Source organism: Vigna unguiculata, chromosome 2 (assembly GCF_004118075.2).
Source record: "Vigna unguiculata cultivar IT97K-499-35 chromosome 2, ASM411807v1, whole genome shotgun sequence".
Taxonomy (NCBI): Eukaryota; Viridiplantae; Streptophyta; class Magnoliopsida; order Fabales; family Fabaceae; genus Vigna; species Vigna unguiculata.
The window spans coordinates 27,380,358-27,405,475 of NC_040280.1; the positions used below are offsets into that span (position 1 = coordinate 27,380,358).

General features: G+C 31.8%; 4 protein-coding genes across 8 annotated transcripts; all 4 read right to left on the reverse strand.

Annotated features, from left to right (window-relative positions):
• Positions 1–1,135: 1,135 nt before the first annotated feature.
• On the reverse strand, positions 1,136–5,605 carry LOC114174258 (26S proteasome non-ATPase regulatory subunit 4 homolog). 3 transcript variants are annotated; one of them, XM_028059066.1, is made up of 11 exons: positions 5,484–5,605; positions 5,257–5,370; positions 4,872–4,977; positions 4,020–4,134; positions 3,732–3,941; positions 3,315–3,627; positions 3,108–3,231; positions 2,429–2,532; positions 2,260–2,328; positions 1,433–1,492; positions 1,136–1,344 (listed from the first exon to the last, which is right to left on the reverse strand). In XM_028059066.1, exons 1-10 carry the CDS (start codon positions 5,493–5,495, stop codon positions 1,442–1,444), a joined length of 1,218 nt encoding a protein of 405 aa, XP_027914867.1. In that variant the 5' UTR covers positions 5,496–5,605; the 3' UTR covers positions 1,136–1,344; positions 1,433–1,441. The 3 variants fall into 3 exon arrangements, with proteins under 3 accessions (XP_027914867.1, XP_027914866.1, XP_027914868.1); XM_028059065.1 differs by having other exon boundaries at positions 1,136–1,492; XM_028059067.1 differs by having other exon boundaries at positions 1,136–1,492; positions 3,108–3,207; positions 3,294–3,627.
• Positions 5,606–6,895: 1,290 nt separating this feature from the next.
• On the reverse strand, positions 6,896–10,949 carry LOC114173170 (MLO-like protein 4). Of its 3 annotated transcripts, XM_028057416.1 has the most exons (15): positions 10,592–10,944; positions 10,454–10,511; positions 10,135–10,352; positions 9,947–10,063; positions 9,807–9,867; positions 9,624–9,727; positions 9,273–9,347; positions 8,817–8,902; positions 8,586–8,635; positions 8,110–8,150; positions 7,843–8,013; positions 7,729–7,764; positions 7,544–7,611; positions 7,375–7,435; positions 6,898–7,276 (listed from the first exon to the last, which is right to left on the reverse strand). In XM_028057416.1, the coding sequence occupies exons 1-15, from the start codon at positions 10,715–10,717 to the stop codon at positions 7,007–7,009; spliced, it is 1,542 nt and encodes a 513-aa protein (XP_027913217.1). In that variant the 5' UTR covers positions 10,718–10,944; the 3' UTR covers positions 6,898–7,006. The 3 variants fall into 3 exon arrangements, with proteins under 3 accessions (XP_027913216.1, XP_027913215.1, XP_027913217.1); XM_028057415.1 differs by having other exon boundaries at positions 6,896–7,276; positions 7,729–8,013; positions 10,598–10,949; XM_028057414.1 differs by having other exon boundaries at positions 6,897–7,276; positions 7,729–8,013; positions 10,592–10,947.
• Positions 10,950–11,568: 619 nt separating this feature from the next.
• LOC114174100 (thiosulfate sulfurtransferase 18-like) lies at positions 11,569–12,978 on the reverse strand. Its single transcript, XM_028058854.1, has 5 exons — positions 12,562–12,978; positions 12,348–12,427; positions 12,179–12,249; positions 11,995–12,048; positions 11,569–11,814 (listed from the first exon to the last, which is right to left on the reverse strand). Exons 1-5 carry the CDS (start codon positions 12,708–12,710, stop codon positions 11,719–11,721), a joined length of 450 nt encoding a protein of 149 aa, XP_027914655.1. The 5' UTR covers positions 12,711–12,978; the 3' UTR covers positions 11,569–11,718.
• Positions 12,979–19,890: 6,912 nt separating this feature from the next.
• On the reverse strand, positions 19,891–21,634 carry LOC114174076 (thaumatin-like protein 1). The gene is made up of 3 exons (XM_028058824.1): positions 21,200–21,634; positions 20,450–21,110; positions 19,891–20,326 (listed from the first exon to the last, which is right to left on the reverse strand). Exons 1-3 carry the CDS (start codon positions 21,270–21,272, stop codon positions 20,062–20,064), a joined length of 999 nt encoding a protein of 332 aa, XP_027914625.1. The 5' UTR covers positions 21,273–21,634; the 3' UTR covers positions 19,891–20,061.
• Between the last annotated feature and the right edge of the window lie 3,484 nt (positions 21,635–25,118).

Genomic DNA, 25,118 nt, shown 5'->3' on the forward strand with positions numbered 1-25,118 from the left:
TTTTTGTTTTATTTAAAGAACATTTTTGTTAAGTTTTTCAAAATTAATAAACTTTTTTGTTGTTATAATTTTATTTATGTGTAATTATGAATATTTTATATATATTTTTTGGTGAAAAATGAAAAAGGAACAAATAAATTTATTCGTAATATGTAAATGATATAAACTTTTATTTGAGAGATAAAAATGAGATAATAAAACTTGTTTCACCCGTCATCTATAATATACATGAAGGCTTAAGAAGATATTATAACTCAACCAATAGTAGAATAAGAATGGTGTAAAAAGAAAGAAATTTAAGTATTTTGTTCCCCAACCATATTTTAAATTTTACCATGTTAGTATATAATTATTTAATGAAATGAAAATTATGAAAATAAGACTTTGATACGAGAAAAAACCACCTGAAGGAATTAAGGTACTATAAGTTTTATCATAATTTTAAGTACTCTTAAAAAATACTATCGTTAAATATTGAAAGAAGGATATTAAATAAAATTTGAATTTTATAAATAAATAAATAAAATTTTGGTGGAGGGTTTTTTGGTAGAAGAAAATAACTGAAGTTTGAGAATGTGCTGTGATAAATTACTAACATATTTAGAAACAATTTAGTCTTGGAATTATTATACTTTTCCAGAAGCTACATATTTGTTCAAAGCAACGGTTGCACAAAATATGGTCTGTCTAAAAATGAAAATTTAAACTTGAGCATTTCGGAAAAGTAATCATACTTTTTTAAAAACAATAAATTATTTATAAATGTTTTTATATATTAACACGGTATCCAAAGTTTATCACCTAGGACTCATATGAACATAGTTTCTTAATATTGTCAAATCAATCTCGACATTAAAAGAAAGTCTTATTAAAGGATTTAAACCAAATAAAAAAATATCAAAATGATTTTTTTAATGGACCCGTACTTCAAAGATGAAACTACAGCACTATAAATCCTCCCTTTCAAAATTATGCACAAATAATAAAATTTTAAAGTCACAACTAAAATTTGTTTTCGCGACAGAGTTTATTACTCTATTTAATTTCTATAGCACAAAAACATAGCAGTCACTAAATTCTTTCTTCACGACACAGGATAACCTAAGAATATTTGTATACAAATAAAAAAAAAATGTAACATTAAAGTGAAACGGATTACCATAAATATCGAGATGAGGTTAAAAAATACATTTAAATGTAGGAACTTCCTTCTGTATAAAAATAGTTCTTTGAAGCACTTCTCACATGATATGCTCCAACCAAGAATAAGACATGAGAATGAGAATGAAGACCATTTTTAACCATACACAATATTCAACAATACATGCATTGAGTTCCAATTACCTGCGGATAGACACAAATTGGAACATGCTAAAAATAGTTTCCGATTACTAACAGCCGCGAAAATGCTACCAACAAAATAAAACCATACATGGCAAAGTTACTTCTTTTCCTCCTCCTCTGATGGCTTGTCATCGTTCTTCTGTTGAGGCTGGATAAACAATACGATCACAAAACTGATAGAAGCATAGCATAGGATATATATATATATATATATATATATATATATATATATATATATATATATATATATATATATATATATATATATATATATAGAGAGAGAGAGAGAGAGAGAGAGAGAGAGAGCAAAATACCATGTGCCCCACCCCATAAGCAAAGAAAATGTTCAAATTTGAGATAGTAAGTAGCACTAGGCATAAAATATCAGAAGCTTAGTACCAAAATTAATCTATGTATAAAAATCTTGTTATCCATCCAAAAAAGCACATCTAAAAATATACTATTACAGCAAATACTTGTCACGGAACTTCAAGCACAATATTAACCCTGATAATACATTAAAAAATAAAATAAAAAAGAAAGCACACAACCACTGATGAGAGTGAGATAATTTCAAAACTTGGGCTATTAAGAACATTCATTTTCTAACTCCATCTAATAGTGAACGTTGTGCTGTCTTATTGTGTTTCAATATTAAAAATTAAAGCCCACGACTGTCCTCATGGCCTTCAATGGGCAGACATCATAAACGCTTCACACAGTATTTCCATTAGTAGTAGGATATTACCAAGCAAATTCGACTACTTTCGAATAATGAAAAAAATATATCAATTAGAGGAGGAGAGAGTGGAAAGGTTACAGTAGGCCAAGAACTGTAACTATGCCTGCACAGAAATCCTCTAATACGATTTCTTTCAAATCGAATGTATCTTTTTCCATAGTAGAAAGACTAACCTCAGACTGATTTTGCATGGACGCCAGTAAATCCTTGACAGAAGGATCATTTGGGTCAACCCCAGGAAGCTGCAGAAGCAATGAATTATTATTTAGCGCAAAAAGTACACTGCATGAATACACTGTGTTCAAAGAACTAAATAAATAAACATTGGATTTATAGACATACAGATGCAAGGATAGAAGATACAAAGGATTGATCAGCCAACAATTTGCTCATGTCCGACTGACTTGCTTGATCCTTTGCACTATCTGCTATTGACAACTGGAGAGCTGCAAGCAACAAATGCCAAAAACCGGAAAAGATCATAAACACCACTGAAGCTTTAATTGACTTAGAGATCGTAAGATAAAAACTAACATGTTAACCCTGTGTACATGTCATAGTAAGCTTATCAAAATCCTAAAAACAAGTAGCAGCTAGCTGAGAAAGTATGTAAATGCAGACAAAACAAACACTATTCATTGGAATCTATATGATAAAACCTATCTACTTCTCCAAATGCACACACGTGAAGAAATCTTCTCTGCACCATGTTGAAATTTGAAAAGTAGATTAAATTACTATATTTGATAACTAGTTCAATCATCAAGATATATATAAATAAGGCATTTCTCCAAATGTGAAAAAATAGATTCACAATATGCAAAACAATTATCCATGTTTAATGGAAGAACTATGATCCACTTGGACACTTTAAAAAGGAATTGTGTATGTTTTCATACTGGACAAAAATAAAGTCATCATGTTCAACGCCTCGTGGGACACTTAAGTTTTACCGTCTTGAAGAGTATCCATGCCTATATCTATGTTTCTTATATCAAGACTGTAAAAGCACAAAACTCACCAAGAGCCAACTCGGGATCACTTGCAGATGCTTCTGACATATCTGTATCCTTTACATCATGGCTAATGGCAGGATCGTCCATTGACATTGCTAGTGCCTGCTGTAGAAGGGCATTCTCATCGTCCTGTTTCCATTAGAAGTCAATACAAATAACAAAATTACTGCTATAATAGGGCATTCTCATACCATAAGATTCTCATAACCAACCATCATATCACGTGTAATGTTCTCAGCATTAGACATTGCTGCACTGGCATGATCAGTCATCGTTGCATCTTGTGAGCTGGCTTGCTGCTCACCTCCCTTCTCTTGATTGGAAGCATCTTCTGCGGCCTTCTTTGCAGCTGCTTCCTGCCTGGCTCTCTCTTCTTCCATTGAAACTCTTAGAGCAAGAGCCAATTCTGGATCCAAGTTTGGATCCACACCAAATTCAAATCCAGATACACCACCAGCTGCTGCTGCAGCTGCAGCTGCAGCAAAACCACTTCCACCTTCCCCATCACCGGTAAAAATAGGTGTACTGCCACAAACAACATAATATGAATTTATTCAAGTTAGACAAAAAAAAATGGGAGAAACAAGAGATCAAAAAGAAAAGTAAAACATGAAAGTGAACCCATAAACCTTATAAGTACATCAGAAAGAGCATTTGGACCAGATGGAACATGTACGATGTGGCTGGTATCATTATTGTTAACAGCTGCAAGGAGTGCTTCCAGCTTCTCGGACTTCCCCTCGTCTTCTTCACCAAAATTAACAATATCAAGGGCAACACTGTTTTTTTTCAACTTTCTCCCTATCATCTCCAACATCTTCTTTTCATGCTTGATAGGACTGAAAAACATTGAGATAATTAAGACAATAACAACAGAAGATACAACTTCAACAAGGAAAAAACATAGATACACATACCTTCCAGCAAAGACAATAATTCTCTGCTGTTGCTTTTTATTTTGCCGATGCTTAAGAGCCAGCTGTGCGACCTGAATGCCAGCAGCAAGGTTCATCTCACCACCTGTTTCTAGTCCTAAATGAGGGGGGAAACGAAATCATATTTCAACAAAAGCAGAATCCACAACGACACACTCATGGTAGAAAAATATATAGCAGACATGTTTGATTATGCGGGCAGAATCCACTCCCCACCAAAATTTGTTGAATAGCTCTAACTAAAATAGTATTAATTCTTTTTTGGATATTCTGATAGTATTTTAATTATTAAATTCTGCAAAGCATACTCTTTAGAGTTTACAAGTTGAGTCATTGAGTCTACATGTCAAGTTCATGGAAGTTCTGAGTTTGCGTAGACTAAAGTTTGACAAACCTGTTATCTCCTATATATTAACGAGTGACTTAAAAAATATACAAGAACATCAGAATTAAATCATGAAGAAATTGAAGGTAGTTATGCAATAATCCTCACATCATAATTTTAATTATTTTGTCAATATTTTTATGGAACCAATATTAAAAAACAATTCCGTCATACAATTAACTTTTTTGTATAGAAAGCACAGAATGATTTCTGGATTTCCAAGATACGTGATGCTTGTATCAGCCATTTTAGTTACTACTCTAGTTGTTTTAACCTAAGTAATTTTATAAGCGCACAGGATAACAAAACACCAATTCTAATAATAAAACTACAATAACTTTAGCCAATTCATAAAAAGGTTAGATTTACCAACAGGGCATGGTCCAAACAACAATCTAGAGCAGCAACACAATAATAAAAGGGAAAAAAAAAATTAATGAAGTACTGACCATGCATGCAGGCTAAGATCTTGCCCAGATCACTGGTAGGGGTGACTAAAACTCGAACGCCTTTCCCTGCCATTGTGAGAACTCCCACTGTATTTTCTGGATTAGACTGTATGCATTATTAAAATCAAAACAATTCGTCAGCACAGGTGAACCTATACAATTAGTTGAACTTCGAATTTGAAAACCTAATCTGAATCACAACATCAACAAAAAAAATACGCTTAGTTCACCCTATCACTAGCCTGCTTTAACATTCCCATTTCCGAGTCTCATCCTATTCCAACTAATTTTCGAAAACTAAATAAATTAATGAAACGATAACAAATATAAAAGAGAAAGGGGGGAAATGTAAAAGCAGAAACTGTAAGGTTTAGCATAACCTAACCTGAGTCTTTGCACCGCAAATAAGATTGACAGCGTCTGCTTGAGCTTGAAATCGAGAAGGAGCGTAATCCCCGTTACGCATCCATTCCGAATTGTCGATACAGATCATTGTCGCCTGTTGAAGAAAGAAACACGATGAAACTAGTGTTACCGTAACATCAATGAAAAACCCAAAAATTGATTGCTATGGTTGGTGAAATCAACACGAGAGGGGAAATCGGGAATTACCTCGAGCACCATTGTTGAAGATTCAGAAGCTAAAGACTGAAAGAACTTCGCTGTGAAACCAAACCCACCTCTTAATTCTCTGAAACTAATAATCTGGTGCAGCGTACTACAGAGGGGGACGGAACTTGTTGGGCCTACTAAAACAGGCCTGTCTCAATTTATTAGCGGTTTTCCTTCTTGCACCCCATTAGTTGAAAAAGACTAAAGTACCCTCATTCATTTTACTATATCACTTATGCTGGAGGAATAAGAGAAAAAAGAATGCTGTAAAGGAAAAAACACACACACAAAAGAGCTTGTTAATGGAATGTATTTCGTGTGTTAAGAAAGATTTTGTTAAAATGCATCTTATGTGTTCAAGCGTATTTTGAAAAAAACTCATTTTACAAAATATTGTATATATTTCATAAAATTTGTTTAGAAATCTTATTTTAAAAATCCTGTTCTAGAAATATTAATCTGTAAAAATACCTTAAGCTTGTATTTGTTTCTAAAACTAGAAAGAGTACCAGCAAGGAAAAGCAGGTAAAGCCCGAAAATTAAAACATGAAATTACAAAAATCAAGACGTGAAACTTTCTATATTGAGATGCGAATAAAGTCGATTTTAAATATTTAACTAAAAAAATAAACGTGATCTATTAATTAATAAAATATTTAATTTTTATTATAAGATAATAAATCGTTCAACATATATAAACATAAACAATAAATAAATATTTATATTTTAATATCAATTTATTCTTAAATATATATTTTTATTTATTAAAGTTGTACAATAATTATTATTTTAATCTAAAATTTATTTTATCTTTTGTTCTGGTAAACCCAATCAGTTTTACATCACTTAAGAGTCGAGGTCAAGTACAATTTCAATATCCACCCTCCACTCTTTGAGATGTCTTTTAAAGACAAAACCGTGACGACAGTCCAGAGCAAACAATATCTCGATAATGCAATGGTCGTTCCTAAAATATAGTTGTCCGAAATGACTTGAGTTGGATTAGAACATCTTTAATTTATATTTTCAAAACTTATTTTATAAAATATAATATAAATATATTAATATACAATTAAATTTATTCTATCAAATCAATTAAATCTCATATCAACTTAAGAAAACACAAACTTGAAAAATGCATTCAAAATCTCACAAGTAAGCCATCCATATTTAGTTTTCTTTTGCAAAATGTTAATATCTTGTTATAACCCTTTTGTAGATTAAGATTTTCTAACTCTTCTTCATTCAGTTAGTTGATTGATGTGTTGTAAACCGGGTTATAAAAACACCAAAACCTTTGATAACAGTAGTAACCCAAACATTATTCAGTTTAATAGTGATTGTGCGTGAGTAGGTGTTACTGGATTATAAAAACCCAAAAACCAACCTTTGATAGTAATAGTAGCGCAGAAATTATTCAGTTTAACCGTGATTGTGTGCATTTTCACTTTGTTATGCAGAGAACAAAAGTTAAAGATGGATTATATAAAGTATTTCGATTTAACTCATAACACTAAGCAATCTCAAGACAATGGAGGAGATGAATCATGGATTATATCATGAGGATCATTTTCATAGCTTGGAAATGATGCATCTGCTTGAGTCCTTGACACATGATCAAGATAAGAGAGACAAAGATCTTTAGTCCCTGAGGAGCTTCCTTCCTCACTTATTGATGTTGCAGTAAGGAGTGCAGAAGAATAACTTTGTCTCTCCTTCACTCTTCTCTGCCATTTAGAGAGTGATTTTCTCACATTTTCAGACACCACGGTCTTCTTGAACCTTGACCCCATCTGCATTCACATAACAAACATCATTAACTGTAATAGTTCAGCAGTGCAAGATACAAAATGATTTTTTTAACTCCAACAAAAATGAGCAAGAACTTGACCTGTGTGATGATAACGTAGAGAGGAAACGTTATAAAGCTACACCACACTTGGGAGATGACCCTGTGGCAACAAAAGAGCAAAAGTGGATACTAATTTTGGTGGATTTGTGATTCAATTTAATCTGTAAAAAGAGCAAGAACATTGACAAAAAAAGTAACACATACATACCCGAATGACAAGCGAATCACAATAAAGGTTCGGTTGTTCATGAAGCAAGAAGGATCTTTAATTTCCCACTGAACCCAAAATAAAGGCAACAATTCAAGATAATGCAAGTTTACCATTTTTCCCAAGTTCTCACTTTAATCCAGAATATTATGTACTGTCATATGAACGAAATGTCAGTTTCTTACCAAAGACCATAGGAATGTAGCCATTTCAAATGCATTCTGAAATATTACAACAGGGAGAAAGAATATAAGTGTATCAGCAATGAAAAAGCAAAATGGAAACAGAATATTACTTACCAAGAAGGAAATCAATTGAATTAACCGTAATAGGAACCTGGGCTTTCCAAACCAAAAGAGTTCATCTCTTAAGTTAAATTGGTGAGGTTTCAAATTTGGGCAACGATTTATTATTTCAACAGCCAACTTTACTACCACTCGATGCAATTTAGTACCAATAATGAGGATCAACTAGAATGCAAGTCAATAAAAGGAAAATCATTAGTGAAATGTAATAACTAGTATATGGTAAGTGGAAAAGCTCTAGCAAACAATATCAGGACTTACTATTGCTGGAACGAAGGAAAGCCAAAAGTAAAAGTTGCTACCTGAATGAAAATTATGAAGTTTAGTTTCAAACTAGGTCCATAAAAACTAGCATAATATATCAAAAACATAAGACTATGCCACAGTTAAGCAAGAACATAAACAAGCTTAACAGTCTAAAAGAAAGTAATAGTTTTCATCGTCACAACACCCTGCAATATATATGGCTGATGTTGCATATTATTTCTGCATGTCACTCTTCCCATAAGGAATCATCACAACACCCTATAATATATATGTCTGAGCCTGTGTACACAAGGAATTGTCACCACTTTTAACCAAAATCTTAAGACAATGGATTTTATGAGTTTTTTTACTTTATATATATGGTGTTCAATTTTCTCATTTATATTTTACCTTATGTGAGACTTAGATTTACACTTGAATTCGTAACATACTATCACGTTTGAGCAACATGCTTTTAAGCTAAAGCTTACCATGAAAATTTAGGAACATACAGCAGATGGCATATACCCAGAGAAGTACACTGCAAAACAAGTTCAGAAACTATGAAATTTGTTTCACGAGCCAGACCAACATATACCACAAACAAAGAAGTAGAAAAATATAGCTAATCATAGAAAAAAAATCTCCCTATTTAATTAAGTTGTCCTTAAAAATCTATATAGTATGACTCTAGCAAATTCATCTGAATTGAGGAACAGTACCTAACTCCAACAATGTCACGAAATTCCTCATCCATGCTTCGAAGCATATAGTTGTGGAAATCGTATGTTGTAGGAAGATCGTGGTTCTATAGAACACCAGAACAAAGAAGAAAAGGAAGAAATATTAGCTAGTAAACTTAAATTCTCATCTTCAGTTATTCATCTCCACCTTTTTTTGCACAATGAGAAGAAAAGTAGAAAAAGGTTACAACGTTCTCTTATGAGTCATGCATGACTAATTAACTTCCCTTTTTTGTTTTCAGTTTGATGTATTGTACAGAAATATATAACACGTACTACACGAAAAAAAAAAATCAATATCTCCATTAATTTCCTCCATCAACTTGGTGTTGTGTTGTTATTCATTCAGTTCAAAACTATGGACTTATTATGGCTTATCTAAACTTTTTTCTTTGATGGAAGATACTGGTATGCTGTGACAAAAAATTTACTCACAGTAATGAAGCCTAAGCGCAATGCCATGTAATCAGCTCGGTGAATGGAACTCCAAAATTGGCGGCTGAAGCATAGCTGCAATACAGGTTCATCAGTATTCTAAGAAGCCAAGGAAACTGCTACGGCAACTAACAAACACACAGCATATTGGCACAAATTCTTACTGGAAACAATCTTTAGTGAACATGTTTGGAAGAAAGAAATTTTAATTGAACACGTACTACAGTTGACAATGAAATAAGAACAAAATGTAGTAGTTAACCATGAGTAGATGCAAAATTTCTTACATTGTCAAATATGTTATTGCCTAAAGAGAATAATAAGACAGAACAAAATGACTGTATAGAGTACCAGCCAAACAAGAATTTTGTGATGACTCCATGGATGGGATGTATGGTGAAAGATGAATGTATTAAGCCGCCTCAATCTTATGCTTGATGTACTTTGTGAAGTATCTAAACTAAGACAATTTGATCAAAAGGGATTATTGTATAAAGAATATCAAGCTTAATGTACTGCAGAATATGTCAGAACCTTGAATGCTTTGTACAGCAATAGTCTTTGCTTCGTTTTCCCATGTTCTCCAGCTATATATCTGAATGTACTCTAAAATAAGATAATCAGTGCCTAACCAAAGAAAATAGAATAGGGAGATTTTTCATGACTATTTTAACCTTGATCATGGCCAGGGCAACAGCAAGAAAGCTATAGGTAACATGGGTGACCCCAAGAACAAACACAAAGCGATGCAGCTGCTCAAGACTTTCATAACAAGCCAATGATTCGTGACCCTGCAAAGAAAGTGATGAGTTTTCAGCGAAATTGGCCTTTGTGGAACTATTGATCAGAATAGAATCACTACCTCAGGGCAATAATTTCGCAAGCCATTGTTCACTTGCCCTTTGACAACTGTTCTATTTGAATATTCTGAACTCAACCAGACAACACGTTTCACAGAATTCTTTTCCAATGGGCACGGAAAAAATCTGCTGCTTATAACCGATGACTTAACGCAAATCTTTGCCACAAAAATAATCCAATGACCCATCAGCAATGACAGAAGCCCAAAAAGCATCAATTCTGCTTAAAAATCATTCAAAAAACTTGTAATAGTAAGTTCCATTATTATACATAACAAAAGAAAAAGACTAATGAAACCTTTTGGGGTAACAATTCCCTACCTTCTTTGATCTTTTCCAGAGCAGAAAGCAGAGATTTTCTCTTGGTTCTGTCCAACCACTGTGACATTATTCAATATATAAAACACCTATAACAATGAGACATTGGAAGAAGAGACAAACCAATCATAAAGTACGTACCTTTACCAGTTTTTTTAACGTGCCCTGAAACAGGAAACTAAATGAAACAAGGACAGCGATCACAGTTGCCACGGCATAGGTGGGGGTTTCAGCTAAGGATCTTCCTTCACCATTTTCTTCCCCCATGTCTGGTATTCGTCCTCAAAACAACACGCACTGTCATGAAAGTTATGTCCTTCAATGGGGCTTATAACGAAAAAAAGACATCAGAAAAGAACAAACAACTCTACAGTGTGCATTGTCTCTTCAATGCATTACATAGTTTGGGCCATTGATGCGGAGATAGAGTTGGTGGTAGCTTTGCTGAGGCAAAAATGTTGAGACTTTGTCCTCAGAAAATTAATATGCACATGCTTGTGCTGCCACGAACTAGTTGAGAATAATGGTCCCATTTACTGATCTCATAACCATGTCAGGTTCGGTTAACCAGTTATTTCAAGTGGGATCTGTCGCATGGCCACGTTTGAACAACGACACAACGTTATGGTCACTTGTTCACCAATAAGAATACGTAGATCCAACATGTTCAGAATTGGATCAGGATCTTGATGAAGAGAGAAAGCGGAAAATAAATGAATAAACAAATTACTTTTCTTAACAAACCACAAATCATACATATCTACGTGCGTTTAAAGTTGAACAACGCATTTATTATTTTCATATTCATTGAGGAACAATTAGGTCCATTGACCCAATGTCACTAAATCTTGCTCTTGCTTTTTCCATCACGTAGTAGCGGTTGGTGTGAATTTTAATATTGAATGATTGAACTCGTCCACCATGTCATGTCATTCCAACTCCAACTAGTGCCAAAAACTTAATCTAATTACTTGAACTTTATGGATCTTTTTTCTTGTAAGAAAAACGTAGTTAATATTAGTAGAATTTACTAGTAAGTTGAGTTAAGAAAAAATCTGTGATCAAGAAAGTGAAAAACATTAGCAAGGCAAAGTTAAAAAGAAAAAAGAACACAACCCTTGATATGAAACCAGTTTGGTTTTCTTCAATTGAAATAGCAAGATAATCATCAGATCATGAGTTCATGTTGTATGCACACAACACAAGGACTAACGAAATTTAAGAAGTTGTACATTTACAAGAAAGAATTAAGGTCCAATCTTTGGATATTATAGCTCCTCTTTGGCTGCTGGTATCTTCACTGGGAACTTGTTTATAACCCATTCCTCATAACCTCCTCCCATGTCCTTCACATTCTTAAAACCCTGCAATTCAAATCAAACCAATACAAGTTAATTAGTATCACCGGCCATTATCAAATGAAGTAAATAAAGGAAAATTATAGCCAGAGTGATGTTCAGATATTTTAGAGCCACAACTATATATTTTATTCGAGATTAAAGTGAGATGAATAAGTATACTGATGTTGACATGAACTAACTTACATCAGACAGAAGAGCAGAAGTTGCATAGAAAGATCTCCTCCCAATTTGACAACCCTGAAATGCAGATTCATACAAAACATAAACAGATGTTGACTTTAACCAACATTAACCAGTTGAAATTGAAGCTTGTATTTTGAATGCAAAAAAAAATGAATCAAAAGGAGCAAGAGAAAAGGATAGTTACCACAATGATATGATCTTCTTTGTTACAAGCCAAAGAAACCTCTTTCAGAAAATCTGGATTCATTACCTTGCCTGGCGTTCAAAATCACAAACTCGTTAACCGTACAAAAATTGTAACCTAAAACTGATAACTGGTCTTGGTTAGTATTAGGGGTTGAAAAGTTTCTTACCCTTTGGTGTATTCAACATGTATGGAATGTTAACAATATTAACTGCATCAACATACCCTTTCGAGAACTCTTCCACCGTCCTATATATTGTTTACCAAAAGATTTAGCTTCTTTTAAAAGAAACAAACAAACATTATCCAACACTGAAAAAAACCAATTAGGAAAAGAAGAACAAAAGAACTCCTTAAAACATACTACGTATTACATGTGTTACCTAACATCTAGATAAATGGAACCAGTCTGGATAAGATCCTTGGCTGCACGCACATCAATGGTGACAACCTTTGCTCCTGTGTTACAAAAGAAAAGAAGCAAAAGAAGAAACACCGACCAACGGGGTAACAGGGCCACCGAAAATGCCATGTTCAAGTTCTATAGAAGCTGAGCACAAACACGTTATTTATGTGTACTCAGCACGTGGATATATATATATATGACTGATCAAAACTCGGTATCAGGGTGCTCTGTTGCATGGTTTAACCCTTTGAAATCAAACATTCCAGGAAAAAGAACACAACGCCGTTGAATTAAGATACGAGGAAACATACTATGCTGCTGGTGCTTGGTTGCTGCAGCAGCTGTTTCGGTTTCGCTTTCTGTGGGCGTGGCGTCGTCAAATTTCACTCATTATGAAATTATTCTTTATTTGACACTAGGATAAATTCATTGAATTATATATTAATTAGATTTCTTACACTATCGTATCTAATATGGATCACATTGATGATTCCTGGTTTTCACCGATTCAAGTATCGGATTCATAGTTTTTGAAGTTACATTAAAATCAAACTAAATTCAGTTGCCTGTTAAATTCTAGAATGTTATATATTTTTTATTTCAAAATATAATTTAACTATTTTTTTTTTAATAACATTAATGTGAAAATACCCTAAACATTAAAATATAAACGTGCTAGTAAAGGTTAATATTGAAATAAGTAATAAAAATGGAAATCTCACTTCCTATTGTGCATTGTTTACGTACATCCATTCAGCTCCATACACGACGGCCTTTTTGAAACCCTTTTCTAGCCCAACCCACTCCAGGCCTGTGAAAAACCTATTGACCCAAAGAATAATGAAACTTTTTAAAGTAATACTACAATTGGGCTTGTGTTTTCCATAATATTGAAATGAGGGTTTTTCTTACTGCATCCCTAAATTTTCTTCCTACACCCCAACTTTTTTATAATTTCATGCTACCTTTTGATTTGTAATTACGGGTTTTTGAAAACCAGAGTTATTGACTTTCAGAAATCGGTGTTACCAACTCTCAAAAATCAAGATATTGAATTTCATTCTTAGGACGCCGACTACAAAAATATTTAGTTTATAATTTATTTTTATGTTTTTGAAGGACATAATGGTCTTCATAATCAAACTTGAAGTTGAAGGAAGAAAAATTGGGAGTGTGGGAAGAAAAACCCTTGAAAGGAAATGACTTTCCTGTCCATGCAACCGAGAACTAAAAATTGTAAAATAACAACAAATAGTGAATTTAAACTCTATTCCAACTTTAGAAAATGATCCCTTATCAAATCAGAATTACCCTTAAATTTTATTGTGAATACATTGGTAAAAAACTAAAGAACAATAATCATAAAATCTTAAGTTTTCAGGTTTATGATTATTGTATGAACAACTCATTTCGTAGATGTCTTTTTTAGGCTCTAGATGGATCTTAAACAGGTCTTTTCTGGAAATTAAATATGGGAAAAACAATACCAATAAATATAAATCCAACTTACACACTATTTCTAATCTAAAATCTTAGGACAACAAATTTGACTTATGAGTTTTTTATGTGAAAGTTGTTTAATTTTCTTATTTATATTCAATTTCATATTTAGATCCATTTAAATTCTCAACCACCTCTTCCTTAAATTAAGTCATTTTTACATTGATATACTTCTTAAGTGAAAACATTTTCAATGCAGTATTTCAGCGGTAACTTTCTTATATTGTACTTGACAAAGAATCTTTACATTTAAATTCTTTAGGTATATTGTACTTGAACATGTTAATAAATGAATCATGAACTCTAATATCATCAATGATTCTTTTTTAAAAAAAATCACTGAAAAAATACAATACTAATATGACACGAGTCCAATTTACAAATTCAAATTTTTCATTTCTATTTTAAGAATTAAATACTTATATTTAGATTTCTAATACTTTAGAGGTAGCATATCCTTCCAATTTGTCCGAGTAAAGAATTTTCTAATAATGAGTGGTATCAACTCATACCTGCAAGCCACAAACCAAACATTGGAAGCACTGGTCTCTTGTTACATCATGCAAGCTGCTCAAATGAATGCAACATATTTGAAGGTTAACCTTATAATCGAATAAATGTGACTCCAAATGAAAGTGGTACACCAGGATTTAAAACACGAATCCTTTTTAATCCACTTCATCATTGCATCCAAGAAAAGAAAGGAAAGTAACAGCTCTTTTATATTGCTTTGATAAAAATCTTGAATATTGTTGTCTCAGTTATGTGAATGGCGAGAGAACGGTTTTTGTTGAAGTTAAGGTGATACAGTTTTCGTAATTCTATTGGTTTGAACATTCAAAAGGTTTTCTTATCTTGAAGCTTCAAAGTAACAAATGAGAGAAGCTTTCATATAGCTGTAGACAAAGCAAAACTACTAGTGGAACGAAGCTAAACAGGGTCAAGACACAATTTAAACCAAGTACAACATTGGTGTGCATGTTTTTTTTTTTTCTTTTTTTCTTTTTTTCTGTTGTAAGTTGTACTAATAATGCACTTCTATTGAGGTTTTGTTTCCAAGTGTATTAGAAGTCTCACATTCACTAGAGATAAGGCAATTTCATCATAATATATAAGTAAGATACAAACATCATCTTACTGGGGTTGAGTTAGGCTTAAACCATACTTCTAATATGGTATCAGAGCCATTATTTAAAAAAAAAAAGTTTATCCTAGCGAAATTTCTTGGACATTCTGTTCCACCCGTTATCGGATCACTAACGGACCACCCATCAATTTCTACTCCCACGCACAAGATGTATATACCTCGGCGTGAGAGGGTGTGTTGGAAGTCTCATATTGACTAGAGATAAGACAATTATATCATAGATATAAGTGAGATGCAAATCTCATCTTCCAAACCGGTTTTGTGGGATTGAGTTAGACTTAAAAGTCAACTTTTACCATGGTGACAAACATTTTCTTCAAAATCTATGCCTATTTTTATGCAGGCTTTCTAAAGAACTACTTGGCATTTGCCTTTGGCGTGAAGAAACATATGGGAAAAAGTTGAAACTAGAAAGAAAACAAGCACTGAGAAATCATAAGTGATGTTCATATTTTGGGACCAAAAGATGATTTAGTTGTTTTCTTTGTGTTACTAGTCATGTGGGTTTTTATCTGAAAGGCCAAAAGATCCTATTTGGTGAAAGTATGAGTAGCACTCACAACAACCACTCTGTTCTTGAAAACTTGAAATGGAATCTGGTTTGATCAGAATAGAGTGTAGCAATTTGGATGCCCTAGTTTTGGCAAATCTGTAACTTTATTTCATTTTTTTGATAACAACTGGTGTCTGAAATGTGCCTTCACAGATCATAAAAAGGAAAAAGCTTTTCAACTATCTCATCTTGAATGCGATAACAAAAGCCTTGCTTTACTTTTTTTAAAATTGGCTTGTTCGTAGATCGTTACAATATATACTTCTAAATTAATTTAGAATTGTTCTCTTTTTTTTTTTTTCTGAAGTACCATTACAAAAGTGTTAAAATTGATTATATCAGCAATTTACTCACCGAATTAATTAGTTTATTAATCCGTGATGAGAGAATAATGATTGCAAAATTATCTTTCTACAACATTAGAAATTAAGTAATAGCATTTTAGTGAAAAATAGTTAGTATAAGAAACATTACGAAAGAAATTTCACATAAAAGAAATATAAATCATTATATTTTATCACCATTTTTTGTTAGGTCAAATCTTTCTTTTTCGTGATAACGTAACTTTAGATTAGAAAAAATATAGTATCCAAATCTACTCTTCTTATGTGATTTAATTTGATTTACTCTAATATTTTAACTTTAAAACATTTTCTCATCGTTAAGTAAAATTGCAACACAAAAAGTGATGCTAATATTTTTTATTTATAAATTTAATTTATGATTTTAATAAATTATACACTTCTAAAAAATTCATATTTCCTGTTAATTTTATTTTGAAAGTTTTTTCTTAAAAAATAATTACAAATTTTGTTGTGAAAAAAAGTTTACAATAAATTGTTACCAATTTTTTTGTAAAATATTTGGTATAAAATACTTTTCATAATAAATTTTGTAGGAAATAATTGTGAATTTTATAATTTTGTAAGAAATAATTATTTACGAAAGAATTACCTACCGATTAAAATTTAAAAAAAATAATAAAAAAAATATGTTTTTACGAAAAATTTTAACAAATTTGTAAAAGAATATAAAAGTTTCTAGTAATGATAGTAAACAACTAAAAAGAGTTTGACAAAGCTTGATCTTAACTCCACCGATTAAATGTGTGCCACCTTCATCAATGAAAGTTTTTTTGTATGAACACCCTATGTCATCGTGCACAAAAGCTTCATCGATCTTTCAATTCATTTTTTTTTTCACTTTTTTCTATCCTTTTCATGATCTTTCATTTGTATAGAAATCAATGAAAAGAAAGAACCAAAGGTAGCTTCCTTCAACATGACCCTTGAAAAAGGGTTCGAAAATACAAGTAAAATATTTCTTAGCTGTTTACGATATTCTTCTCTCTGCCAATTAAATCATGATAGATAGTTTAAGCTTTTTGTGGACGAAAACGCAACGTTCATCCCAAAGTTATTATCTTTTTCAGATTCCTCACAAATATCTTCCACAAATATCTCATATATGTAAGATTCAAATAATTGAATTCAATAGGAGTAGTTTCTTTTTCCTTTGAGTTCTTACCCTCTTCTCATTTTTTTCTGTTTATCAATCATAGATTGCACAAAGCAATTTTTTTTTTTCAAATAACTATCATTCAAGTTTTTGCATTAACATTAATTAAAAAAATTATCAAATTTGTGTAGTTTTAAAATGTCAATTCATTTAGTTTTTTCAAGTTTTTGCATTAACATTAATTAAAAAAATTATCAAATTTGTGTAGTTTTAAAATGTCAATTCATTTAGTTTTTTCATTATTTTATTTGTTAACATTTTTTCTCCATAAAAACCGTTTTCTTAAAATTTAGGATTAAATATATTTTTATCCTTCAAGTAGTAAAATTAGTTCATTTTCAAAATTTTTAACCAATTTAGTTCTTCATCTTTAAAAATGTGTAAATTTAGTCGTTTTAAACAAATTTTATTAAGTTTATCTAACGATTCAAGCGTATTTCATGATAGTATTGGAATTGTTTACACCATTTGACACATTTTCGTTTTAATGTTAACTCAAATATTATTATAAAATGCGTTTAAAATGTCAAATAAACTTAACAAAATTTGATAAAAATGATTAAATTCACGCATTTCTAAAGATGAATGACTAAATTGATATAAAGTTTTTAAGATGGACTAATTTTAAAATTCACCATTTGAAAGATAAAAACATCTTTAACCCTAATTTAGAAAAATATGCTGTCCAATTGTATGAAACTGAAAGAAATTGGAACCTATGTAGTATTTGTTTTAATGTAAAGAAAAAAAAAGAAATATAAAGAATATAAGACTATAATGTAATGTCGCGAAAGTTAACCCCTTATTTATTTGGTTTTTTGTCTGATCAAGAATATTTTGTTGGTGTGCTTGTAAAGTTCAGAATCAAAAACTCTTATTCCATTTTGTTCTTTTAATTAAAGGACGCCAACTTTTAGATTTATGGTGTCTTGTATGTTTCCTAAAATAGTTTCTTCTTAACATGTCTGCTATATGTATAGAGGATAAAAATTAAAAGAAACCAAGAATTTAAGTATTGTGTTATTTAAAAGCTCAATACTACTTTTAATGTATTTATATAATCAATATTTACTTCTCATGTACAGTTATATCAATCCCTCGGTTTATTAAAAAAAGAAAAATCCACCAAAATTCATCGATCGTGTATGTAATAATATGTAGTAATCTTTATACAATCACGTCAGAAAAACAGAAAAACATACGTGATATAATTGACGCTTTACAGTATAATTTTTTTTATATTACGTTAATAATTATGTTGTGGATGTATATCCGCCGTATAATTTAAAATAATTTAAATATGTTTTTTATCTCTCAATAAAATTTGGAATTTATACATTTTTGAAACTTTGATTTCAATTTAGTCTATTATTTTAAGAATTATGTAAATTTAATCATTTTAACTAAATTTTGTTAAGTTTATTCGACGTTTCAAACACATTTCATGATAACATTTGACTTGTTTACACAATTTGATACATTTTTTCAATATTGGCTAATAAATCATATAAACAACTCCAATGTTATTATGAAATATATTTGAAACATTAAATTAACCTCACAAAATTTGATTTAAAAGATTAAATTCACACGGTTCTAAATTTAAAAGATTAAATTAAACTAACATTTAAAAAATGAATTACTTTCAAATTTTACCTAAAATTAAGGAAAAAAAACATATTTAACATTTATATTACTTATAGTTTAATAAGTTTAACTAATCCATATTTATATGAAGTATTTCACAGCTTTGTCCATTAACAAAATATTAAAAAATTATTATATACACAGGAATAAGATAACTTAGAATACACACTTTGGACCACCTTTCACACTCACTGAATTGTGTGACTTAAAAGTTATTTTCCATCTGAAGTCATCCATTTTCATTTTATTCTTTGCAAAGCTCTCGCTGAAACAATTTTTTTTTTTTTTGAAATCATGTTCTAGTTTAACGTTGCGGTGATCTCAAGAGGGAATTTTAATGTTTATGACTTTAGACTATTCCAAGATTGAATTATGTCTTTAAAGATAAAAATTACCAAAAAACTAACTTAATTATCTTCAAAATATTTATGGATTATCATAAATCTGGATTTATACCAGATATGATCTTGTGGACCACAAACCAACTTATACTTTAAAAGGTTCAGTAACAAAATATTACCCAATCGTTGAAGGAACTTAATCCACGAGAAAGTTAAGTTTCATTCGTCATAAAACCAAAAATCAAGAGACAAAATCGGATTAACTATTAAATAATCTTAATTTGATCTATATGAAGTTCTTGTTTGAAAAGAGATTCTCTTGCTAATGCGTGTAATTAAATTTGAAGTTCATATATATATACACGTTGATTGTGAGGTGTAGTTCCACTTAAGCATAGAAAAATCATATGCAGGCATGGGTTATTATTCCGTGAAATGATTGGATTCATACGTGGTGGTAGCATTTGTTCTTATATTTATTTAACATTTGAAACAAATTTTTGTGGTGTTTTTATTTAAAAGTTGATGATGGGCCTCAAAACCCACTAATTCCCTCTATTATACCCTACCCTCCAATTCCAAAGGTCCAAGATTAAAGAAATTAGAGGAACCTAACCAACAAATGATTGAAACGCTTGTTGTAGCATTACTTTAGAATTTAAAGAAATAGAATTTAGCCATCACCATAGTACTCTGTTCTGATAAATGTGTATGGATGGAGTTTGTGTGAAAGGGAAAGAAGATAGAGAAGGAGAGTGTGCAACGTCACTACTACGAGAGAGAGGGACCCACCAAAAGAGAAAGAATGAAAACAACAACCACCGAAAAAGCCACCTTTGAAGTCACAAAAGAACCTGCTCGCGTCGCGGCCCCTGTCGCCGTTGCCATGTCGGCTAACCACGAAGTAGAAGCCAATTCAGATTGTTCCACCGATGAACCTGTCCCCGTCACACTCCCTGACCCAGACCCAGACCCAGACCCAGACCCGGACCCAGAATCCGTTCCCTTTGGACTCGAATCTGTTGAAGACTTCAAACTGCGAAAACAGCAAAACGAATCTCAATTACATGAATTCAAATGAACAAGTAAGAAGCATAAAACATAGGACTAAACGAAACGAAACTAAGGTTTTTTTTTTTTTTTTTGTAATTTTCTTTACCTAGGAGAAGAGGGGCAAAATGTTATTGTGTAGTCGGCGCCGGAACACGTGAACGTGCTGGTGGCATCATCGTACGCGTAACTGTACGCTTTCGGACATACGGACTTGAAAATTTCGGAGTAAGTAGAGGGCTTGCAAGTCGAAGGGTTACCAAACGCGCCGTTGCAGCAATACTCCGGTTTCCCAAACGCGCCGCACGCGCTCTGACACGCGTCGCCGCCTTCCACTCTCAGTTCCGATGGGCAACGCCGATTGAGATCCTCGCCGCACCCCGTGGTGGCGCAGGACCCCGACCCGCCTCTCGCCGCCACCATCATCGGCAGATTATAGCCGTCGACGAGGCTCACGTCGTAGTAGTCCATGGAACCGGTGCCGAGGGTGAACTCGGCGAGAGTCGCCGGCGGGGAGGCTCCGGCGCCGTTGCAGTCGACCTCTCCGGAACCGCAGTCGGCGGTGGCGCACGTCCCGCGGCCGGAATTGTCGAACTGGCAACCGGTTCTGCCCCAGAATCTCCCGGACCAACCGGTCGGAGCCTGGAAGCTTCTGGAACCCCCCTTGGCGAGTTCAAAGCCCGTGCTTGCGAGTTGCGGCGTGCCTAAAATCCCTGGCCACACCGTGTAATCGCACTTGTTCACGAAAGTAAAGGTTGCCCCTGAAACCCCTGAAACCATGAACGATATAATTTGGTTATTCCTATGTATGAATTCTTTAAGACCCAGTTCGTTAATTTGATAAAAAATTTAAATTTACCTCTGAAAACGAGAAAGAGTGCGATGCCCAGAAGTGCTTGAGAAGGGTGTGGGATATATGAGAACAGAGCCATTGTTTGTTAGGTTGTGGGTTATTGGATTGTGATATGATAAGATATGATATGTGTTATTTACGATAAACAGGGGATAAAGAATTTGGATGAAGAATCTCTGCTTTATGAAGTGCTGCTACTAGTAACATACATATAATTATAAGTGTAACACTCTCTTTCTATGAAGAAAAAGAGTGAAGAAGATGAAGAGATTTGGGGGGAATCTGAATGCTAACCTCTGCATCGTTATTTATAAAGAATGTATCAGCAAAAGATAGTGAAACAGACACACTTTTGTTTACTGTAACTGGAGGAGTGAGCGAGAGAGACAGAGTGGGGAAAGAGGGGTGAATCCAGTTTCCACTCACCTGTGATGTGTTTTCTTTTTTTTTTTCATTTTTTTGTTAGGGAGTGCAGTGGAAACAAAAAAGAAAATATTGGTAGTGTCGGTCAAAAAAATCTAGTGCACCAAAATGATTTTTCTTCTGTTGCAACCGGGTGATGTGGCGTACTATTCATGGCTCTCTTGATTGCCACATCCACATTTTTCACGAGTGCAGGTAAACCAACCCTTACTATATTATATACCATTTATGAACCAAACGCCTTTATTTTTATAATATGTATATACATGATTAATTTGGATTGTAGCCTCTGTCATTATGATAATGCAATTTAAAATTTCTAGGTTTGTTTTAAATGGATTTCTCATGCTTGCTTTCTTTATATTGAAAAAAAAAAAGCTATACAGAAAACATCTTAAAAACTTTCATTTTATATAGTTTATTTTATATTCAAAATGAAATGTATAGAATTTGAGTTTTGAATTAGTTATAAATTAAAAGACGAACATTAGAGTCATCAATATTGTTTCAAAATCTCTCTCTCTCTCTCTATGTTTTAAATAAATTATTATCTTACATATTTTTAACCAGAAATCATTTTAAAAATTGTCTGCGAGTGATACCTTTACATGTGTTCTATATGTTATCATGTGTATTTTCATTATAATACTTATTACATTGCAGTTATTAGCTAACAACTTAAATATTTATTATATATTTCGAATTAAAAAACAATAACTATAAAACATACATTTACAATATAACTTATTTTATACTATAGTTTAATTTTAATTAAAATGATATAAGAAATGTATTGATTTTGTAATAAGAGGGTTATTACATGAGTGTATGAGAAGGAAAGTAACGTTGCAGGAGTAGCAAAACTTTATATCCAAACAAATCATGCAAATTTGGTACCGACAAGCAGCACCGTTTTCTTTGTTTTTCCCTAATTGGTTTGTGAATTTGGAGTACGATGACGTCATGGTACAATAGAAGAGTGAAGAAGCTGGTTAGATCAGGATGAGAGCAATTTATCAAATTCTCTTTATTCTTATTTTTTATTATTAAATCCTCGGAAGTAGGGTAGCCGTGCAGACCTGTCCAGCTTGTTTAGGTCTAGTCTGCATAAGGTTTGCACAACACAGGTTGACAATACAGGTTGATCCGTCTCGTCCTGCATATTTTTTGGTCTGTGAACTTGCGGGCTGATCCGCTTTTTTTATATTTTTTATATATTTTTTTAATTTGTTTTATATGATAAAATTTTTAATGTTTAAAATTTGAGAAACTTTAAGAAGTTCACAAAATTAAGTAAAAACTTTGGAGAATTAGATGATAAATTGATAATTCAACATTTTCATCATATTCATACTATAACATACACAATGTATTCTTTAAATTTTAGCACATTAAAAAATAAATAATACTTGTCTTTTTCAGTTATACAAGAATTTAAAAAGTTGAGGCAAAAATCCATAAAAAAGTAATTAATATACACAAGTACAATTTTTTTTGTTTTAATTTTATGTGGACTTGCGAACCGATCTACATACCTATGCAGGCCTGCGAGCTCACTACTCTGACCCGCTTGCATTTTTTTTATGGGGTCTGCGGGTCGACCCGACAAAATCTTATTTGGTTCTTTAGATTTTAAATATATTTTAATTTAGTGTTAATATAGTACTCATCACGTATCTAATTTTTTTATTTTTTTAATTTCTTTTTTTAAAAAATAATTGTTATGTGTTTAGGGTTTAGGAATAAATTAACATAAACAAAACTCTATCTTACGACCATTTCCTTGAATATCCATTTTCATTGATTTCTTGAGCAACTAATTAGACAACAAATTCAATAACCAGTTTAAATATGAGTCCTCTTATTTAGAATAATTTGGGTTACATGATCAATATATACCATCAACATCAAAATACATAAACAAATATTCATTATTTAATGAACGCTAAATGAATTGTCCAAACTTAACCATTTCTAATTAGATTTTCTGAATCTTTCTAACTAAATCCACAAATTTATACTTATTTTAAGTTCAGTGTTTCTAGTTAATTTGGACACAAGGATCAAGTAAGTAAGAAACAAATTCTTGCAAAAAATCAATTGAAAAGAAACTAATTCAAGAACCAAACAGTTAATAGACAAATGGAGTAATTTACATCTTAAACAAGTATCATATAATTAAATTAATAATTTAAAATTTATTCCAAGTAACTAATTGTAAAGAAATAATCCAAGGGAGCCCATGAAGAACGGCCCAGTTTAGGCATGGTTGTGGTCTTGGGCCAAACAGAAGGCAAGACTAGAAACACTCACCTTAACCCAAATCTTAAAATAATAATCAGTAGTTAATGCTATGACTTTTATTTTAATTATTTTAGTACTTTATAAAGTGGTATTATATGAAAAATAAATTTATTTAATACTTGAAATCATCAAAATACATATTTTAATTGGTTTAAGTAATTTTTTTAGCCTCAAAACTTACCTGTAAAGTTGGAACTTGTATCTATTCTAAACTTTAATATATGTTGGTTTCCTAATTTTAAAATGAATTCATATATTCATTTTAATCCAATGAAATTAATTTTTTATATATAAGACAATGTTTCAAATTGATATTTAAGTTGAAACATATTAAATAGTACATATAATTCAAATGTCAATTTTAAATACTATTTAATACTTATAAAAATCTAACTTCATCAAATTTAAAGAATTACATTCATTTATTTTTTAAATTGGAAAACTAAAGTTTGTAGCTGGCAAATTTAATCTCGTATAAGCTAAAAATATAGGTAAACATTTATAATTTTAATTTCAATAAAAGAATCATAAAGAGATATATAACATTAAATAAAAGTAATTATCCATGTAAGAAACATTATAAAGAAGAATGATGATCCTATGACTACCATATTTTTTCCTTTTATCCTTTACTTTCTAATATGACTGAGTATGAATCATTGATTAATGTATCATTATTTTTTTAAAAAAAATCAATAACTCATACTAAATCATATCATAAAATAAAAAATGAAAGTCAAAAAATTAGAAGTTAAAATATATTTTTATTAGAAATAATTTTTTTTTTTTGCATATCACATCAAGATAGATATAGAATTCCCAATTCATATATGTAGTTGACATGTGACCTGAAGTTGGAAATGTGAGATTCCCTTTCTGTCTGAAACATATCATACGTGGACTAGACAGGAGAGTGAATGGGATTTGTGTTTAAAGGGTAACAAACTCACATGCTTGATGCTTCATTCACGTCTTCTCATGTCCACACTCTATCATTGCCAAACTTTTACTTCAATATCCATCTTATCTTTGGCTAAGGTTTTTTTCTGCATCAAACTTAACCACTTTAGTCATGCTTCTTCATTTTTCTAGTACGGATCTCTCTTTCACAACCTGAGAATCTTCAATTCAGTTCATTCGTTTTCTCATCTTCGTGGTGAAAGTGCCATGTGAAGCTTAGCTGGTGAAAGTGCCATGT